The 21438-nt window shown below is 42.5% G+C and overlaps 1 protein-coding gene across 5 annotated transcripts in view; it reads left to right on the top strand.

Annotated features, from left to right (window-relative positions):
• PCLO (piccolo presynaptic cytomatrix protein) overlaps window positions 1–21438 on the top strand; it is a 522276-nt gene that overhangs the window by 415971 nt on the left and 84867 nt on the right. For 4 of the 5 annotated variants that reach the window (XM_074942563.1, XM_074942562.1, XM_074942559.1 and 1 more), the window contains exons 14-17: window positions 4625–4675; window positions 6108–6238; window positions 9901–9927; window positions 15067–15160. In XM_074942563.1, coding sequence (XP_074798664.1) covers window positions 4625–4675; window positions 6108–6238; window positions 9901–9927; window positions 15067–15160 — 303 coding nt within the window. The remainder of the gene's footprint in view (window positions 1–4624; window positions 4676–6107; window positions 6239–9900; window positions 9928–15066; window positions 15161–21438) is intronic. The other variant, XM_074942561.1, reaches the window with a different exon arrangement.

Genomic DNA, 21438 nt, shown 5'->3' with positions numbered 1-21438 from the left:
CTTTGAATATTTTTTTCAAAGGTTAAGTGGCTAATTTTAGGAGTTGTTAAACTGCATCTGCCATGGGGCTGTGGTACCCCCTGGAAATTGTAGTTCAGGTGCTTCATGTCCTGTTCTCTCCTATGGACTAGGCTTCTTGGCTGGACTACACTTCCCATGATGCACTCCTCCCTCCCTCTGACTGAGTTGTGTGGGGCATTGTGGGAGTCCCATCACTGCAGTGCATCATAGGAGATGTAGTAGATGTGGGGGAAGGTTAGGAGGAGTTTGGTAAGAAAAGCAGATTTTTGACAGTTGGGCCAGGAGTCTGGTAAGGAAAGCCTATACACACCTCTGTTGAGCACAGATAGGTAGGATAATGGGAACTTACCAATTCTCCTGGTTGGGGAGGACGGTTTTGTGGCCTTCTGGAGGAGACAGAGCAAATTGCCATAGAAATGACAAGGTCCATTTAAAAATGGATTCATCCCTATCTATCTCGGGTGTATCCACACAGCAAGCTAGTCCTCCAAGTCTGCTTCTTGGGTCAGTCTCTACCAGGTATTAGGTCTTACTCAGAAGCTGTGATGCCTTTAGCTCTTCCATTGCCCTTTAATCACTTCTCTGAGAAGTTAGTGCAACAAGGAGCACCAAAGAGTCCTGTGGCACCTTATAGACTAACAGACGTATTGGAGCATAAGCTTTCGTGGGTGAATACCCACTTCGTCAGTAACTCCCACGCACATTTCTGCTAGGAATCTACTGTTGGGTTTTTTTTGTGGGGACCATGCCTCAAAGAGCATAAGCTCCCCATTCTCTGCCATCCATATGGATTGTGACACGTATGCATTACTCTCCCACTTCTTCATGTCATGTCTGCTTCCTACCCATCTTCTAGCCCCTTTGTTTCCATTGTCACCGTGCAGCACAGGGGAGCAGAGTTCTGCATAATGAGGCACTATGGCCGTGGATTAAATTCAATGTAAGCAAATTCAAGGCCGAGGCACACTGAAGGGAAAACTTCATAACAGTTTGTACTCGCTCATGGATTCTGAAACAGCTGCAACATTTAAAGATAAAGATCTAGGAGTCAAGATAGACAGTATAACAAAGAAGACAGCTTAATATGCACTGGCAGTCCAAAGATCAAGTAAGAGATTAGGTTGCATTAAGAACGCAGAGAACAATACAGAAAATATGATTATGTCTTTATATAAATTGATGGTTTGTCCTTAGCCTGAATATTTCATTTACTTTTGGTAACCTCATTTCAAAAAGAGCACTGCAGAAATAAAAAAGGCCAATCAGGGCATTGAAAGCAACTAGAGACAAGGAGATTCTTCAGAAAAGATTAGGATTCATTTAACTGGCAGTATAAGTAGGTGTAACCCTACAGAAATCAGTGGAGTTAGGCCCACTTATGTCATCAGCAAATTTGGCCCTTGGACTGTTTAGCGTGTAAAGAAGATGAATAAGAGAAGATACTATACAAGTATATCATTAAAAAATAGTTGAGAAGCCCATTTATTATCATAAAAATACCTTGCCAGATCTCAGAGCCCTTTACAAAGGAGGCATTTTACATATGGGGAAACTGTGGCACAAGCAGGTGAAGTAAGTTGCCCAAGGTCATCCAGTATTCCAGTGAGAGAGCTGAGGCCAGAACTCAGGTCTCCAGAGTCATATTTAACAGTCTTATTTAACTAGTCTCCTAATAAAATAACAAGGAGAAACTCGATGAAATGTGTAGACAATAAACTTAAACATAACAGGAATTTGTTATGTAACGTAGCATTAATTTTATAATTGTCCTCCAGGGCAATGAGTCCAATCGCTTTGTAAGATTCTAAAAAGGATCAGACACAGACCAGATGCGTGACAGTAGTCTCTGCTGCTGCACTAGCCGTAGGAGAAAAATTACCAGGGTCACCAATTCTCAGTACTCTCCTAACGCACAACCATCTGGGGGCAGGAACATGTGTTTCCCCATGGCACTTATTCATGTGACATTAATGTGGCAGGAGAGGGTGGGGTATTCCTCCAAACACTGTGTACAAGCCAGTGTCAAAAAAGAATTCCTATGTTCCTATTAGAGATTGCCCTTAACTACAACATTTGAATATAGGGGTTAGGTTCATTTCCAGTTCCTGCAGAATTTTACGATATTTATTTGATAGAATACATTGGGCCAGTTTGTGCCTATCTCTTGTGCAGAGGACAAAGAGGCTTTTCCTTCATCCCCTCCCTATGTGAGTCACCCTGAGTGAGGTCCAGCAGCAATTGCAGTCCTTACTAGAGCTGGGTGGGGAAATGTAGTTCCATTTTTTGGAGGATTTTGATATTTCAAAATTTGGTTTCATTCCGATTCAAGATTTTCTGCAAAAGGGAGCAAAGCCCTGGCTCCAGGGCAGTCTGCCTGCCTGGCTGCCCTAAAGCTATGGACTCCAGAAGCCAGGGGTCCCTGACTGGGAGGCAGTCTGCCTGGTGGGCTGACTGGATTCCAGGGATCTTAGGAGCCCAGGCTACCAAGGAGCCTTGAGCTTGGGAGCTGGGCCTTCCAGGATCTTGGCTCCCTGACAGATGTGCTGCTGAGGATCTGGGTGTGAGAGCTGGCAGGAAACACAGCAGGGTTTAGTCAGAATCCTGTCTGGTTGCCAGTGGAGTTTCCACTGAAATTGAACCGTACTTTCTGCACAACCTTTTGATTTTGACAAATTGCAAATTCCAACAAAACTGTATTGCATCTGAATTTTTCAAACCAGCGCTAATTCCTACACACAAGGAGACTAGGGAACTGCTCCCATTTAATGCACCCAGGCAGGAAAGGACACTGCACTGCCCTTAGTCATGGTTCAATATATGCACAACCCAGAGCTCCAGCCCCTGCTCTAGGTCTCATCTTGAACTATTGTTTTTCAATGCATTGACACATTCTCTTTGATCTTTTGAGGACTGCAGTAGCTGTGAGACATATTTTACAGCATGACCTTAGCACAGCAAGAGGTGTCATATGGACCTAGAATGCCTGGCAGGTTGCAATTCACATCTGCAAGTTAGAAGGAGGTCAATCTTCTGAGCATTTGTTTACTGGCTGTAAGAATAGTGAGTTTATCTTTGTTTGGAACTTTCATTGTCTGCTGCATCAACCAAGGAATCAGGTATGGAGAGAATATAAAAGTATTGAAAACTTTGCTGTAGAACCTGATAGACCCAGGTTGCATGACCAGTCATTGGAAGAATGGAAGCAGCTCCAGGCTGGCTCAAGGACACCATCATATAATGAAACAGGATATCAAACAAATGGTGAAATTTGTCTTAAACTGAAGAAACATAATTATCTAGGAATGCTTTTGTCCTTGTCAGCAATTCATGGACCTCAATAAAGGAGAATAAATAGGAAGAGGCAGGGATATACAGAGATTTGAAGAAGGGGACCAGAAGCTTAAATTTGATATGATAGTAGATGGGGAGCCAGTGGAAAGATTCAAAGAGGGCAGTGACATGAACAAATTGATGGGCAAGGAAGATGATACTTAAGAATCAATGAATGACTATCAACAGAAACTGATTTGGAATTGTCACGTCCACTTGAAAATTCACTCACTTTCATCCTCTTCTCTGTGATCATCCAAGAAGTTGATGGGAAAATAATTGGCCTTGACCTAAAGTAGTTTAATCCATGCATCTCTACCGAAATCCAGCTGTGTCATCTCTGGAAAGTCAATTAGGTCTGGCCTACACCTAAAAATTAGATTGACACAGCTACCTCACTCAGAGCTATGAAAAATTTCACACCCTGTGTGACATAGTTAGGTCAATCCACCCCCTACTGTAGCTACCACCTTTCGGAGAGGGGAATTAACTACCTCTACCTCTGCCTCTTCTGTCAATGTCAAAAGCGTCTAAACTACAGTGGCACAGCTGCAGCGCTGTAGCTCTGCTGCTGTAGTGTAGACTTACCCTTAATCTCTGTGTTCCAGTTCCCTCTCTGTAAAATGAGAATGATGCTACATTCTTTTCCTCCCGAATGTTGTCTGTCTTATCTGTTTAGACCCAGCATCGGCAGCCTTTGGCACGCGGCTTGTCAAGGAAATCCGCTGGTAGGCTGGGCCGGTTTGTTTCAGCATCTGCAGGTTCGGCCGATCGCAGCTCCCACTGGCCGCGGTTCACCATTCCAGGCCAATGGGGGCTGCGGGAAGCGGCGGTCAGCACATCCCTTGGCCGGCGCCGCTTCCCGCAGCCCCCATTGGCCTGGAATGGTGAACCGCGGCCAGTGGGAGCTGCGATCAGCCGAACCTGCAGATGCTGCAGGTAAACAAACCGTCCCGGCCCGCCAGCAGATTTCCCTGACAGGCTGCGTGCCAAAGGTTGCCGATCCCTGGTTTAGACTGTAAACAATTTGGGACTGAGACTGTTTCTTGCTCAGTGTTTGTACAATACCTACCCTAAAGATTTCAGGTGAGGTCACTAGGTGCCAATGAAAATACTATAATAATAATTAATTATTAATCGATGGAGTCAGCAGAAAAGTGGCTTTCTAAGGTAAATGGTAGGTAGAGCAGTGTAAACAGAGCTTTGTAAAAATGTTACCATTGAAAGACTGTTGTTTAATCTATGTGTCTCGCTATATTTTTTCATCTGGTAGCCCACTGAAGCCACAAAGTCCACATCCCATCCAATCACTGGAGAAATTCAGGTAAATACATACAGAATTTATTGCAGCTGAAAGTGTTTAGGTTTATAATGAGTTTTCAGAAGGGAACCTGTGCTGTGTGATTTGGGCTGATTCTGAGGTATTTGGACCCCTTGAAATGTCACTAAAGCCATTGGGATGACATGGGTTTAAGCAGTGCCGGATTTGGACCTCTGACTTTATTATCAGTGTGTGGAATACAAGATCAATTCAACAGTGGCATGGGAATTCCTACTGCTCTCAAAAGGTCTAAAAAATAAATTGAACTTGATTCCAATCTGCAATCCTTGGACACTCGCTGTGATTCGCTGAACATATATGCAAGCAAAGTTGTGGATTTTCCAAGAAGCAGTTAATTTTTTTCCATGCAGTGCTGAGTAGCTGAATATATCTGAATTGAATTGACCTCAGTGGTGGTTTAAAAATAAAAAGTTCACTCACCTCTGGAAATGAAAGTTTGGTGGGCATAGAAAATGCTGCTGCTGGGATTGCCTCCCAGTTCCATGTGAGCTCCCATTTCAGGGTTACCTTACTCAAATGGGAATCCCACTGACTTCAAAGTGCAGGTGGGCCCCCACAGAGTGGCTAAGCTCCCAACCTCCTGGCTGGAAGCCCTTTCTGCTGCTGCTAGGGAGCTGGGGAAAGCAGCTGGTAGCACCTTTCCTCTTCTGTCTACATCTGTCCCCTTAGTCCACTTCCAATAGTGGCTCGGAGAGCCAAGTGTCCATGGTTTAAAGCAAGACAGCCTAAGGGAATAACTGGTTCTGGCAGCCTCTTTTGTTAACTTTTAGCAGATATGGTATAAGGAGCAGAGACACTGATGGTTTGTGGGATACGGGACAGCTATACCATAGGTGCAGAGTGAAGAAAAGGACAGTACCACCAGAGACATGGGGAAATGAAGAATGGAGCCAAGAGAGCCTTGAGAGTCAAGAGAAGATGATACAAGTTAGGATGGTCATTTAGGGTGTGTGGGAAAAAGCCCATTTCAAATTATGGGGAGGGTGCACTTTGAACCTGTGTGAGTGAATATTGGCTACTCCCCTGACTGGGAACAATCCTGTACTGTCAACGGGATAGACTGAGATGGCTTATGGTTGTGAGTGCATAAGACTGACTGATGGAGCCCACACCACCATGCTCGTTTTAGACTCTCTACTTGAGATCTCTAGTGTAAGAGCTAAGGCTGTTGAACAGGTCATTCTCATTTTTGTGGAGGCGCGAACAATCATTTTAGCAGGAAGCAGAATCTGTTTCTGTGCTCCCAGGTCACTGAAAGATTAAATCATCTGCTGAAATGAGCCACTTGTCAAGTAGATGTGAATAGGTGTTGCTGCATTTAATAAACATTTATGCAAAGGGTTTCAGGGGAAAACTGAATTCTTAAGTAAGCAAAGGAAAAAATAATTCTCAAGTATTTTAATGCCCACTCTAGCTTCAAATCAACTATGACAAGCACCTTGGCAACCTTATCATCCACATTCTTCAAGCAAGAAACCTAGCTCCACGAGACAACAATGGCTATTCTGACCCTTTCGTTAAAGTCTATCTACTTCCAGGGAGAGGGTAAGTAGAGGGGAAATTTCAGATTGAACTCTGTTGCTTTTCATTTGTCTTTGATGCCAGTCCTGAAAAACAGAACTTAGATTAAAACTTCAGAAAATCTGGTTAGTATCAAGCAGCATTGAACATCTCTTTATTCTTTTTTTTAACAAGACAGTGCAAATAAAGGGCCCAATCCTATTTCCTGTGAAATCCATGTGAGTTTTGTCATTGATTTCAGTGGGATCTGAAGCAGGCCCGTAGATTTCATCTTTATTTTGAATTTTTACAGAATAAAAGTCACACACATGCACAAATTATGTTAAAATAAGATTGTGGTCTGGTGAAACCCACCAGATCCATGGAGTTCAGAGTTCTCCTTAGGAATCTGTCTTTTACTCTGCTCTGCCTGTTTTTTCTGGTTCTTATGTTTTTGGGAGACTGTAATGAAGGACACTGCAAGGTGAGACTAGGGTGGAATTTCATCTTTGGCTCATTTTTTTTTCTAGTTTTTGTGAATTTAAGACCAAGATTTGCCATGTTAATTCCATGTTCAATAATCTCTCTATGATTGTTTTAAAGGTACAGTGTAAATGTAAAAAGGAGAGCTATTAGACAGAAAACATCCCTTTCAGGGAGCATATGAGAGTTAAAATATTTGATAGGTTGTTATGTGGGGTTCCCCACTGAAGTGTTTGTGTAGTGTTTTATAATTTTTTTCACAGATCATAATGACTCTTTTGAACCATTAGTATAATAGCAAATCTATAATCAGTGCTCCTTTCTAATGCATACTGCTGTCTGATAAACTGTAATAACTTTGGTTTTAGGTCCTGATCTTGCAAGCAGTTACACATGTGCAGAACAAGCAGTCCCACTGACTTAAATAGTGGAACTGCATAAAGTTAAACACATGCATAAGAACTTGCAGGACCAGCGCCTTATTTTGCAGTGGAACAATCTGCAGGGATCTGGGTTTGGGCAATCAATCTCATGGTTAGAGTCAGGAGCCTGGAACCAAAGCCAGAGTCAGAATCTGAGTCAAAGATCAGAGAGCATGGCTACTCCGGAAACTTCAAAGCGCGGTCGCAAGAGCGCTCCCAGGGCAGCACTTTGAAGCACTCCTGGTAATCCATCTCCATGAGGGGATTAGCTCTGAGCGCTGGGAGCACGGCTCCCTGTTTACAGTAGCGCTTTAAAGCGCTCTGACTTGCTGCGCACAGGGGCTGATTTTTCACACCCCTGAGCCGGCTGGTTAGAGCACTATAAAATGTAAGTGTAGCCAAGCCCAGAGCCAGAGTCTGGTTCCAAGCCAAAAGTCAGTGCCCGAGTCTGGTGCCAAGCCAATGGTCAGAGTCAGGAGTCAAGGCAGGCATCAAAGTTGTAGTCAGCATCGGGGTTAGGGCGCAAGATCACAGACCTAGAGCGAAGCAGGAAAACAGGAACTGGGAACAGATGGGGGTCTGAGTTAAGGAGAGCATGAACAAATGAGAAGGGAGGGCTCAGGAGTTACGCAAGCAGGCAGGGTCCATAGTAACAGCCAACCAAGGATTCACCTAGCTGCTCAGACACCTTCCTCTGCCTCTTTCTGGTTTGTATAGTGCATCCCAGCCAATCAGTAAGGCTGAACATTTCCCCCAATCAGGAGTTTTGTGGACGGGGTCCTAGGTGAGCTATATCTTTACTAACCCCTTTCTCAACTGGTTCAGGTGAGCTGCCAATGTCGCGCAACCCACAGGCCCGGGTTTGAGGCCTGTAATCCTTCATACAATCCTGTAAATTTTCATGCATGTGAATAATCCCATTGGCCCTAACAGAGTCTTAGGCCTCGACCACATTAGTTTAAAATGTATGTCTGACCTTTGTACTTAGGAGAGGTGAAAGCTGTTGGAGAATATTTGTTTCAGAGGCATTATGCCCCTCTGGTATAGCTAGATTTATTTTTTGAATCAAACCTTTATCAGCTATTGTCCCATCAAGTGGGTTCATGCCTTTCAGCTGCTTGTAAATTAAATTTTAAAATTAACTATTGTATATAAATGACTTTTTCCAACAATGCAGCACAACAGTCAGCTCTTGAGTGTGTGCACTAGTATTTTAAAACAGTAGTTCCTTAAGAGTCTTAGAATGTGACTTACTGCACATATTTGGCCACCACATAATACATTACTTTAAGAACTTAAATTCTCTTGGACATAATTGATGGCAATCGCTCCAGAGGATCTGTGACAGTCATTCCGGCTATCAATCTGCTGTCTCAAGCAATCCGTAGGTATGGATTGGTGGCCCAATTCTGCAAACTCTTACTTACCTATGTTAAAATAATGCATATGGACTTTAATAGGCCCCAACTCTGCAAGAACATATGGACAGATTCAGCTTCACACATGTAAGTTATTCCCATAAGCAGTCCCATTCATTTCAATTACTCAATCTTGCAAACATTTATACGGATGAACAAGTAACTCACATAACCATTAAATTTATTTATATATATTTAAAAATATATTTTTTCTTTGCACAATACCCATCATCATTAGTCCATAAAATGGAATATTGGCCTGCACTTTAAAAGTGAACCTATTTTTGAGTTATGCCATAGTAGCATGATGCCTCTGAAATTAGTAGTTTCCTTTTGGTTTTGGCCTCCTATAATTTTTTTATATATATATATATATATATATATTTAAATAATATACTAAACTCCATAGTTGCATCATGTAAGCAAACTGTGTAAATATGTGTAGATATGCTGAATTGCACACCCGACTATTTGTTTTACACATACAAATGGATTTGCCTGCAATTTTGGTAAGTGTAGCTAATGAGGCTCTCTTGAAAATTTGACACTTATTACCCAAATGTTCAGCTTAGAATGAATTTCTGAACTATGGTCCCAATTCAGCAAGGTACTTAACCACACGTATAGCTAAAAGCACATGAATTGTCCCATTGAAAACATGGTTGATTCAGGCTATAAAGGGCTCAGTCTTGCTCCTAGAGAAATTGGTCATGAAATTCCCATTGAAAGCAGTAGGTCCAAAATGGCTAAAAAAGACCGTTTATGATGGATACATAGTAAGTCCTTATGTATTGTGACATCTACAGTTCCATTTTATGTAAAAACTGAGTTTTAATTACTTGTGCCGATTGTCATATGAGAAGTTGGAGGGAGGGGGAGGGGAGTTATTGCCCTGATTTTGTAGAAATAAGACTTTAAATTAGAGATAGGTCCAAGCTTCAAAGTTCTGACCTGAATTCAAATCCAGCTCCAAATGGGGACAAAGTTCTGGGGCATTTAAATTTCCGTTGTGGTTTGGGCCCATTTCTAGTTCAAACTAAGATTAATGTTATCATTCACAATGGGCCATATTGCTTTGGGGATTCTTTGTACATACCACTGACAATTAAAGTGGAGAGATGCTCAGTAATTTCATTACTTTTATCTGAATACAAATGCATTCACTGATTGCTAATACATATCTTTCTTTTTGATGTAGTTCAATCCACATCAAAATATGTATTCTTGTTAATGTCTGTTTCCTGTGATTCTGAAACTAGAAACTGCTCATTTATTATTCACATGTTCTCTCTTTCGTTTCTGTCTATTCCCATTTTCTCTCATGCTGCTTCCTCCACTTTCCCATCTCTGTTTATTACACTGTCTCCTCACTGGGTCCATGCAGACAAGTCATGGTTGTCCAGAATGCAAGGTAGAGTGACTTATCTTTCAATTTTATTCTTTGAAGCATGCATGCATCAAGCTGTGATTACCTTATGCATGTACCTGTAGATTTTCATTGAGTTCTGGTGACCTATAAATCCAGGAACCAAGACTGGCTTTGCTGTTCACTGTCTAATGAATCTGATTTCCAGGAGGGAAAGAAATTGGTGGGGGAGGGGGGAATTGATGTGGTGCCTGATGCAGTAACATTTTAGGATCAAACTCTGTAGTTCTTAATTATTTAAAGCTTCCACTGAAGTGAATGGGAATTTTGTTCAATCAAATACTGCGTAAATTGGTCCTTACTCTTTGATGCTTGTGATTAACTGTGAACTTGTCACATAATTTTCAGCAGAGGTTACTGCTGAGAGACAGTCAGAGATGTTGACATTATTTGGAAGTGACCCAATTCTACCTTTCTTTAGAGAACTATTGTACACCTTATACAAAACCTTTGCCTAGAATTATATTATAGATTATTGTACTAGATGAATTTATAGCTTTCTAGCAAAAGTCCACATATAAATGGCAGTCTGAAGTAAGCAGAACTGAAATATTAGTTAGATTTACCTGTGCTGGGTTTTGGAGTACAGGTATAAAACAGATTAAATGACAAAATTCTGCTCTTAAATACACCAGTGTCAACCCACAGCAGAGCGAGTACAGAACCAGATTTTCTGTTTTGTTGGAAATTCCATGATTTTGAATTTTTTTCTATTCCAAAACAGAATGAAAACAAAACAAAACAAAAATGAAATTTTCCTATGAAACCAAATACCAAAACAAAATTCATTTCAGGTCAATCAAAATATTTCATTTGGATAAAATATAAACATTTCATTGCAATTTTGACCTTAAAAACATTTTCCACTATGTTTTTGTGGAAAAACAATTAATTTTGTTCTGAAAAGTCATTTGTAAATGAAAAATTGAAATGTTCCCTTCAAAAAAAGTCAAAGCACTTTGTCTGAGATTTGGATGGGAGGGGTAAGGAGTGGGGGGCATGAGGGTGAGAAGGGTGGAAGACGGTCCTAAAGAAAATTTTATTGAAATTGACACATTTTACAAAACCTGTCAATTCAGAGGAAAATGGCGTATTTGTCAAAAAAAACTTGTTTTGACTAAAAATTTCTGACCAGCTCCAACTCAGAGTAATACCAGATACAATTCAGCGCTCTAATCTCACATTTATTTAAAGAGGAAAATTTAAGCAGGCTAATAGATGGCTTTTTTAATAAACAAATTCTGCTCTGCCTGAAATCATGGTTATTTCATAATTAATATAATTATATCATTCATGTATTCAAACGTTAATTTTTCCATGTAAGAGCAGTCTAATACTTTCTTTATTCTATAAGTAATGTATTGCGTTACTGCATATAGCAACAGGGTATAAAAGGGGAAACCCAGAGAAATGATAGAGAAAAGGAAGAGCCTCTGTTTGTGTTCTTTCCACATATGGCATGTCTTATGAGTTTCAAGTATGAACTCCATTGGGAGTAGACTAGTTTTAATGAAGGTGTTGTATCAAAGCATCACCATCTGTTAATCACAGGCAAAGGGAAAAGTGGTAATCTAGTGGGACAGATCCAATGTATTTGCCAGGTCTTTCTTCTTAAAATTGCACAGTCCTTCAAGTGGCATTCTGCTTTGTGTGGGCTTTTCTAGATTTAGTCAGTGTTGTTGTTTTTTAATTTCTTGCTGTGCAACAGACTCAGTCCCTTTTGCAATAGCACTTCAGGCCAATTCTGCTCTCACAGATATAAAACTGGAGTAACTCAGGATCAGCCTTAGGGAAAATGATGCCCTGGATGAACTTATATTTTGGCACCCCTGGCAGAGGCACCCGCCCATGACCCCTGGCCCCCACAGTCTCCCCACTATTGCCCCTGGCCCCCGCAGGCTCTCCAGGCTCCCCACTCTCATTGCGCCCAAGCCCCACTTCCTCCCCACAGTGCTTAATTTATAATGAGAGACCTGCCAGGGCTCAGGCCCAGTAACCCTTGGCACAAATTAAGCACTGGTTGGGTGGCTCAGAAATTCCCTCTCTGTGCAGCCTGGTCTGGATGGCTGGAGAGCAGCAGTGGATGGCCAGGTGTCCAGCTCTGAAGGCAGAGCCGCTGCCATGAGTGACTGGCCATCCAGGCCGGGCTACACAGAGAGGGAGTTTCTGAGCCCAGGGCCTTCCCCGGCCATATACCTCCTGACCACTGCGCCCGCGGGAAGGGGATACCAGGGGTTGGCCCACTGGCTCCGCAGGGGCGAGCCTGTTGCCTGTGTCTCCGCGCCAGCTGGCAGCTCCAGGTGCCATCACCTTCCCCCTTCCCCCCTGCCTGGCTTGCCAGTGGCTCCAGCCCCAGACTTGCCCACACAACCCCCCCCTCCGGCAGCCCAGGCCCACCAGCTTGCAACACTCAGATGGTGCCCCCCCACGACCCCGACCATGGCACCTTGGACAGTCACCCATGTTGCCCACCCCTAAGGCTGACCCAGGAGTAACTGCACAGACTTCATGGGAATTACTCAAGATTTACAGTGGTATCAAGGAGACCAGCAGGGGGGCCAATCCCCTACCCACTTTCAAAACCCAAGATCTCCTCCCCTGAAACCAGTAGATCCCGTGAGTACCAGAGTCATCCAGACCAAGTTCCAGTGCCTCTGAACTGTCTTCAAGCTCCTGTGTTCCCCACTGTCACTGCCCCCTTTCCCCTGCCCCCGGGTAGGAGGGAAATGGATTCCAACTTGTGCAAGGGGAGTCTGGGTGAGTTAATTTTTACAAGTCGGCATTAGCTGATCAGAAAAGTAGTGTGAGGACAGAGAGATACTCACCCCAGTCCTGCCCTTCTCAGCTTACCCCATCTCCAGATGTGCAGAGACAGCTTCAGAAAGGCCTAGGGAGGGGCTTGGGAGCAGGGGAATGTGGGGAACATGCCACTGAGTTTGTCTGGTTTTCTTAATAGGCATAAATATTTAAGTGGACCATGAAATAGGATTAGTCATCATAGTCTTTCTGCTTCCCAGAGAGGTTTATGGTTTGGTGGTGTTGGTGGTAGTGGGGTGGTTGTTTTTGCCTTCTTTGCAAAGAATGCAGAGTAATAAGACTATAGGGTGAATTTCTTTTTAACATGCATTCATTCCCCCTGAAATCCCATCCATCTTTCTTACTGATGCATGATAAAAAAGAAAAAGAGCTCCTTTTTTAACAGATATCATTACACTCTGAGGTTGTCAGACCCAATTGCATTATGGACATATTCTGCTTTCCTCTCTTAAGTGGAAGCGGGAAGATACTCTGCTTTACAAACCACAGTGCCCTACACATTTTTTAGTAAATTGGAGGACAGCAGTACATCAGGTTTTGAAAGAAAATGAATGGGGCTGTGTGAAATGGGCTAGGTGTGGGATGCAGAAGAGCTGCAAGTCACTGTCTTTACAGATTTCAGAGTAGCAGCCGTGTTAGTCTGTATTCACAAAAAGAAAAGGAGGACTTGTGGCACCTTAGAGACTAACACATTTATTTGAGCTGTAGCTCACGAAAGCTTATGCTCAAATAAATTTGTTCGTCTCTAAGGTGCCACAAGTCCTCCTTTTCTTTTTGTCTTTACAGAGTGTCACTCAGAACTGAATGTCTGAGGAAAAGAGGCAGGAGAGGGATTTCATGTCACTGTGATCACAAATGCCTCGTTATTACGGAGCAGACCTCAGATGTGCTATATGTTCCTCAGTGGCTGTGATGTAATATAGTGTGAGATAGAGGAGAATGTGGGCCTTTGGGCCTTTCTGAAAAATATGTATATAGATAGAAAAACAGATATGAGACAATAGAGTAGAGCCTGTCAGAAAATGGTAAGTATTTTCTGTGGAAAAAATTTGGAAAGAACTTTTCAAAACTGTTTGCACAATTTATTTCAGTGGGGCCACTTCTATAGTATAATGTACTGTTTGACATGAGTAAGAGTATCGACTACGACCACTGTGTCCAAAGCTGTAATTATGCAAGTACTCAAAATGAGGCAATCCGTACTGGTGTTTACTCCATTAGAACCATAGCAGAGGGAGGAAATCATATTTGCCAAAAGAACAGGGACAAATCAAGATGGAAAATATTACTTATACCCTATCAGAGTGGTCTTAAAACAAGGAAGAATAATCAAAAATAAAATAAACCAATCTTCAAGTCTTTGATTGTTCCTTTACATTAGGGCCATGTTTAAATGTAAATAAAAGAGCAGTTAACTTTCATTTTATCAAAATGGTTCTGCACTTTAAATCTATTTGGGTGCTCAGAATCCTAGAAGTTCTTGGTATTTTCTTAGGTAACCCTATGACATCTTTTCCATTAACATTTTATATTAAATTAAAATTGGTATACAAGTGGATCTAGCGTCAGGGCTTATAGTGCCCAAGGAATCCATAATGTATGAAAGGTGAGTGCATTACTTGCTCTTCACCCAGGAAATGCAGAGTATAATTGAGTATATTTCAGCTCCTTTTTAATGCAGCTAATTCAGCCAAACTTCTTACACTTGCCTATTGATAAAAACAAGCTTGATGCACTTTTATGCTTGGTCTCACTACAGTCAGAGGTGAAGCCAGAGAACAGGATCAGTATGAAATTACTGTTTCTTTCATTAACAGTATATCAGTGTACCATTGCTTTCATTTAATGTTCCTATAAGATGAGACTCCTGTGATTAAAGAATACAAAATAAAAATAAAATGGATTAAGCCTACCTAAATGTGATAACAGAAAGATGTTCTTTGGGAAAGAAACACATTATCATTTACAGTTGTAATTAAAGCCCTGCTCTAAGGAGGCAGGAGGTATGTATAACTACAGTAAAAAAAAAAAAAGGCTTGTGTTTCGTGATGCTGGAGGTTGAACAGTTTTCTTGTAGGCAGGCTGAGCTTTCAGAAGGCTCATAAGGTCAGCTTTTTAAAGATAGCATCATGAAACCATGGTACAGCAGCTTGGGCAATGCAGATAAAGAAGGTAGGCGCTCATTGTATTCTTATAGCCCTGAGTTGTTGCGTTTTTTTTTCTATTTCCATAAAATATATTCTGTACAAGAACAGAAGGAAACAAAAGAGGACTAATGTAATGTTTCCTTCCTTTGTTCAAATTCAGTGCTGAGTACAAGCGGAGGACTAAATACGTGCAGAAAAGCTTGAATCCCGAGTGGAATCAGACAGTCATTTATAAAAGTATCTCCATGGAGCAGGTACGTGACTATTAGCACTATCCACTGTGATTTTCTGTTCTATTATTTGTATGGCCAGTGACTGTCATTGTGGAATCAGGGGTGATATTGGAGGGAGTTCATCCCCCTGAGAAATCCTGCTATCAAATTGAAGGGAAGCTTGAATGATTTCCTTGCCTCTGATAGAGTTCACTCTCTCTAAAGATACAGTTTGAGCATCCCTGCCAGAGATTTAGTTGCCCCTTCAACTCGTAAAAATACTTCCCAATAGTTTTGGTTTTTTTACTTTGGAATTCACCGTATTGCACCTACTATCAGCTATTTAAAAAAGCGTTTGGAGGCAAATACCCTTGATCCCTCTATTAGTTCTATACGCACATACACATCATTTAAAGTCACACCAGGTCAACATTACTATGCTGGACTATCAATATACTTAGTGTATTTTCCAGGGATAAGTAAGTTCAGCAAGCACATTTAACATAGATTTGTTCACCAAGTGGCATAGGCATCAACTTCTGCTGGCACTGGTCGGTGCTCGATCCCCCTCTGCCCCCGGCTCGCCCTGACTTCACCCCATCCTGCCCCCTTTCTGCCCCTGCCCTGCCCCCATTCCAACCCCTTCCCCAAAGTCCCTGCCCCAACTCTGCCCCCTCCCTGCCCCTATTCCAATCCCTTCCCCAAATCCTGGCCCCGGCCCTGCCTCTTCCCCACCTCCTCCCCTGAGCACGCCACAGTCCCACTCCTCCCCATCCCTCCCAGAGCTTGTTACGCCATGAAACAGCTGTATTGCGGCGGCAAGTGCTGGGAGGAGAAGCGGGAAATGGCGCGCTCAGAAGAGGAGGCGGAGGTGAGGTGGGGCGGGGGGGCAGAGCAGGGAGGGGAGCGGAGCTTGGCTGCTGGTGGGTGCAGAGCACCCACCAATTTTCCCCGTGGCTGCTCTAGCTCTGGAGCATCCACAGAGTTAGCGCCTCTGCCAAGTGTTGTTGTCTTTGTCTCACTGTCTGGAGTGGCTCACGACCCTGAGTGCCAACCTTGGGGCAGACTGTCAAGAAGCAGGGGAAAAACTCCAACCTGGTTGTATGTTCTATAATGAGATTTCACCAACCTAGTAACAAGTGTGATCTCCTAAAGCACTATACCAGTCTTACCATGGAGTCACAGAGAGTCCCACTGCCACCCGGGCAAGATGGACATTATAACAGATGGTTGGTTTACACCAAAAATCACAACAATATTCAGGTTAGTCCCAGTCCTGAAGGACCAGTCACTTACTTCAGGCCAGTTGTACTCAGATCTGAAACCAAAGACAGTGCTTGTAGCTAATCCTGTAACAAACCAGCCACAGATTTAGTAACTAGGAAAAAGAAATGAGTTCTTTACAAGAGTAAAGCAGGTAAACACACACACACACACACACACACACACATGAGTTACAGTCAGCTTTCAAAAAGTAATAGAAACTTCTGTAGTAAGCAGACTCTATGCATCCTTTAGGGCTAACCCAGGCAAAACATGCTTAGAAAGCCTCACCCTCAGAGTTCAAGCAGCAAAAGAATAATAAATTCTCCTTAACAGGCATTTTTATTCCCTTCCCCCAGCATCCCAGTGATAAAATGAGGGGTTGGGCATGTAATCTCTTCAGGGCTGTGGGAGACAAAATCAACAAAGTCTTTGTTCCACGATGGCCCATTTGGATTCAATAGTCTTTCCTCATGGGCAGGAATCTGTAGGAATCCAGCATTTTGCATTAGGTGAAGTCTTCTTTATTGTTTGGTGAGCTACATAGTTTCAAAGCAAACATTTTACAGTTATAGAACAAACAGTATTACCTTATAGCATGGTTTTAAGTGAGATTATGCATGCAGCAATTTACAGGCATTTCATAAAGTCTAAACACTAGACACATAGATATAAATTCAGTACCTATCTTAATAATACTCCAGAGCTAATACTGGCTGGTTTACCGTTATGCATTTGTCAGTGTTCAGTGAGGGCCTAAGGGCTTTGGCATTAGTTGGCACTTGGTCTGGTGGCGTCACCGTCTTCTTTTGAGACAGCCTAGTTAGCTGATGACCATCAGAGATCTTCCTTCCTGGCATCCAGCAGGTCTAAGATGCACCTGCTGAGTCTCAGGATTGTAACTAGAGACTCAGGCTTTGAGTGTTTTCCAGGTCTGTGAGGCTGCCTCCAGGATCCCAGCACTTTCAGCAATGCCACAGCTGCGGGCATGGCAACTCTGAATGTGATGCTGAATTAACTAGAGAGAGTGAGTCAAGACATAGGGCATGTCTAAGATGTAGAAACAAGAAGTCTTGCTCCTTGCAGTCATCCAGATTCACTTATATTAGGGGTTCTGTTGTTTTCTATATTTAAATAAAATACATATGGAATGTTGCTGTTTTCACACATAATAGTGAGGGGCTTAAGGATGGGCTTAGTCCCCTGAGAGGAACATTTTAGGGTTTTTATTTTCCAAGGGTAGACCGGCTTCAGTAACAGTTGGGGAGGGGAGTCCCTCATGTTCTCAAAAGCTTTCTTCTGCTTACTATTGTTAGTTTTCTAAATCTAATCTTGAGTTCTGAAATCAGCTGTAGTAGCCTTTAGCATGGCAGTGCTCTGAGTGTGAGAAAGAGAAGTTTTGTCCTTTTTAAAAAATTCTGACAAAATGAGGGTCTCCCTCCTGGTTTAAATACAAAAATTATGGAGTAATGGACCGAGACAGATTATTTGTTTCCAGCACCTGGATCCAGTTGCATTTCCTGAATGTTCCTGTATTTCTTAGCATTTAGTTCTTGACACTTTCAGATTTGATTTTTCACAGCCATCCATTCTTTCAGTACTTTATAAATGACTTCAGCATGCCAAGCTTGCTACTGCAGAATGTCCAGATTTTTTCAGCTGCCTTGATCTGGTCCTTCATCCTGACACACAGCCCTTAAAATTAGCCTCCCAATTTCAAACTTGATTATTTATTCTTCTCTTTCAGTGATGACAGTGTGGATTAGTGAATTCATTTTTGCACGAAGCAACACTAAGAAGGCTGGAGAGGGGACTAATGTGGTTCACAGGATTGATAATGGGTAGGGCTGCATGTCAGTCATGGAGGTCACGGAAGTCACAGATTCCGTGACTTTCCGCAGTGTCCATGACTTCTGCAGGAGTCAGTGTGGCTGACCACAGGGCCGCCCAAACAGCTGGCTCTGGGGCCAGCTGCTCAGGTGGCCCCAAGGACAGCCAAGCCCTGGGGACAGCCACACCAGCCACTGCTCAGGTGGCCCCCGGCAGGTGGCCCCCGGCAGCTGTCCCAGGGCGGCCGGAGCAGCCGCAGTCTGTGGCCCAGGCAGCATTCCCTGGGTGGCCGGCCAGAGCAGCTGTGGTCTCTGGCCCCAGGCAGCGGTCCCCAGGCAGCTGGCAGGAGCAGCCCCAGTCCACGGCCCCCGGCAGCAGGTGCCGCTGGCCCCGGGTGCCTCCAGCCTCAGGAGCCACCTCTGCCCCCAGCAATGACCACCCCAGCAGCGTCCCCCACAAAACATCCCTCCCCACACTCCCCCGCCCAAGTTTTAGTCACAGGTATTTTTAGGATAAGTCATGGACAGATCACGGCCATGAATTTAGTGACCTGTCTATGACTTTTACTAAAAATACCCATGACTAAATCGTAGCCTTAATAATGGGCTATGGAGTCTTTTACTGCTAAGGTCATGGGCTGAAATCCAGCTCAGTTATGGCTTTCAGGGTTTGTGTACATGTTGTATTTTGGTGTCACACCTTGGGGGTTTGCATACATAGCATTTCAAACTAATCCAAAAGTTCAAAGTGAAATTCAACCAAATCCCTGTCTGTTTTCACAGTGAAGGTATACGAAATGAAAATGGTATGGCTGCAATGCAGCCCCTAAACCTCCCAGGTTCACTAAAGAGGTTTGTAAATCTTAGCAAACTTTCCAAATAATCCAGGCTGATTTTCAAGTTTAAAATGGTTTGGTTTCAGGGTCTGCTGTGAACATGTCACAGGTCTAGTTAGCAGTGACTGAACATCAAAAATTTATTTGGTGATCTTAAATGAGCTGATGTTCTCAGCCAGAGCCTAGTAGAAAGTTGCCTGTATCTCAGCCACTCTTACCACAGGCCCTAATTGGCAAAGTAACAGTCAAAAGTTTGCCGTTCAGGATGCCAGCTAGGGCCTGTGCTAAGAGTGGCTGAAATAGTGACACCTGCCCACTGGGCTAAGATCAAAGAATTTAAAATGTGACAAAAAAGAATTTTAAATTTTTTTAACCTTTGCTTCTACTGTCACTACAATCATATTCTGTTCTCTTCCATGGAGGTTCTGGGCAAAATTTTCAGAATGAATAGTTTATTCAAGGAAAAATGCAGTTTTATTCGAACTTTCAGCAAATTTGACAAATAGTTTCAGCATGGTTGGAGGAAGAAATGGTGTTGCTGCTGGTATCCTTCCCATTTACAACCTTTAGCCCAGTGGTTCAGGCACTGGACTTTCTTGATTCAACAAAAATTCCAAAAAAAATTAGATTCTGTTTGATCCAAACTGCATTTTGTTTTTAATTTTTCAGAAAGACCACCCCACCCAACCAAAAAAATCAGTTATTCACCTTGCTCTATGTTAATACAGCACTCATCACCTTGGTATCTGAGTGCCTTCCAGGAATACATTAAGAGAAGTATATTAAGAGATGTGACTAACATCTGTCACATTTTGTTTGTTTTTTCTTTCGTCATCTCCGCCAGGGGAGAACTGTGTGCAACATAGTGTCTTTTTTTGATAGGGACTTTCCTTTTCACACCTCTCCTGGCATGTATCTGTTGGCTAGAGAGAATGAGATGGTTGTGTAGGTGGATGATTCTTCTCTTAGGAAAATTCAGTGCTATTCCATGAATTAGCAAGAGTTCCACAGAGCAGCAAGGTTAAATACCCTTGCCAAGATAGCAAATAGCACCATAGTCCCTCCCAGCATTGGATCTTTCCTGATTTTTGTGATTCCAGTTGTTCCTAGAGTATATGATGGCTGCAAATGCACATATAAATAAACATATACTACAGCTTGGAGAATTGTCCCCATGTCAAGCTGTTCATAGTGCCTGGACGCATAGCCAACATGGATTGATATTTCACAACAGTTTGATAATGACTATAAATAGGAGTTTAAGAGAATAACAATGCTGGTTGCAGAACAGATGTTCTGATCAGCAAACTACTTAAGCTACATCGGATTGTGAATTAGCCATATACTGTCAGCAATCATTTCCTTGCTAGTGTCGGCTCAAAAACTTGATAAGACTATTCTTTCAGAGAAGCATTTTCCACTCCTCCATCAGTTTGGAGAGTTGGTCTGAAATCCATAAGATGAAATTAATTAAAGATAAGAACAAAGTCCTGCACTTAGGAAGAAAAAATCAAATGCACAACTTACAAAATGGGGAATAATTGGCGAGGTTACTGCTGAAAAGTTTCAGAGGGTCATACTGGATCACAAATTGAATTGAGTCAATAATGTGATACAATTGCAAATAAGGCTAATATCATTCTGGAGTGTATTAACAGGAGGTAATTGTCCTGATCTACCCAACACTGATGGGGCCTCAGCTGGAGTAATGTGTCCAGTTCTGGGCAGGACACATTAGGAAAGATAAAATTGGAATGAGTCAGAGGAGAGCAACAAAAATGATAAAAGTTTAGAAACCTGAACTCTGAGGCAAGATTAACAAAAAACTGGGCAGATTTAGTCTTGAGAAAAAAAGACTGATGCGGGGAACTGATAACAGTATTCAAATATTTTGAGGGCTGTTATAAAAAGGACAATAATCAATTGTTCTCCATATCCATTGAAGGTAGGACAAGAAGTAATGTGCTTAATTTATGGCAAGGGAGACTTAGACATTAGGAAAAGCTTTCTAACTGTAAGGGTAGTTAGATTCTGGAATGGGCTTCCATGGGAGATAGTGGAATTCCCATCACTGGAGGGTTTTAAGAGCAGGATGTACAAATACCTGTGATGGATGGTCTAGGTTTATTTGGTCCTTCCTCAGCACAGGGCACTGGACTTGATGACCTCTCAAGGCCATTTGATTCTATGATCAAAGGCATGCTCGCCTGCTGACAGCAAATAAGTATTATTAAATGTTTGTTAATACAGTCCTTTTAACGTCACTGTCTAGACATTGGCTGGTTATACAATTTTTCATTTTCATTTTCTCTTTCATAACATAGCAGAAATTAAACTGAAAATAATTATGGGAAAGACTTTTGAATGAAACAGACTTTTTCAAGACCATAAT

This window comes from Natator depressus, chromosome 1 (assembly GCF_965152275.1).
Source record: "Natator depressus isolate rNatDep1 chromosome 1, rNatDep2.hap1, whole genome shotgun sequence".
NCBI classification, from domain to species: domain Eukaryota; kingdom Metazoa; phylum Chordata; order Testudines; family Cheloniidae; genus Natator; species Natator depressus.
Note: the sequence above shows the minus strand (reverse complement) of the source record. Positions and strands in the feature narration are given on the sequence as shown.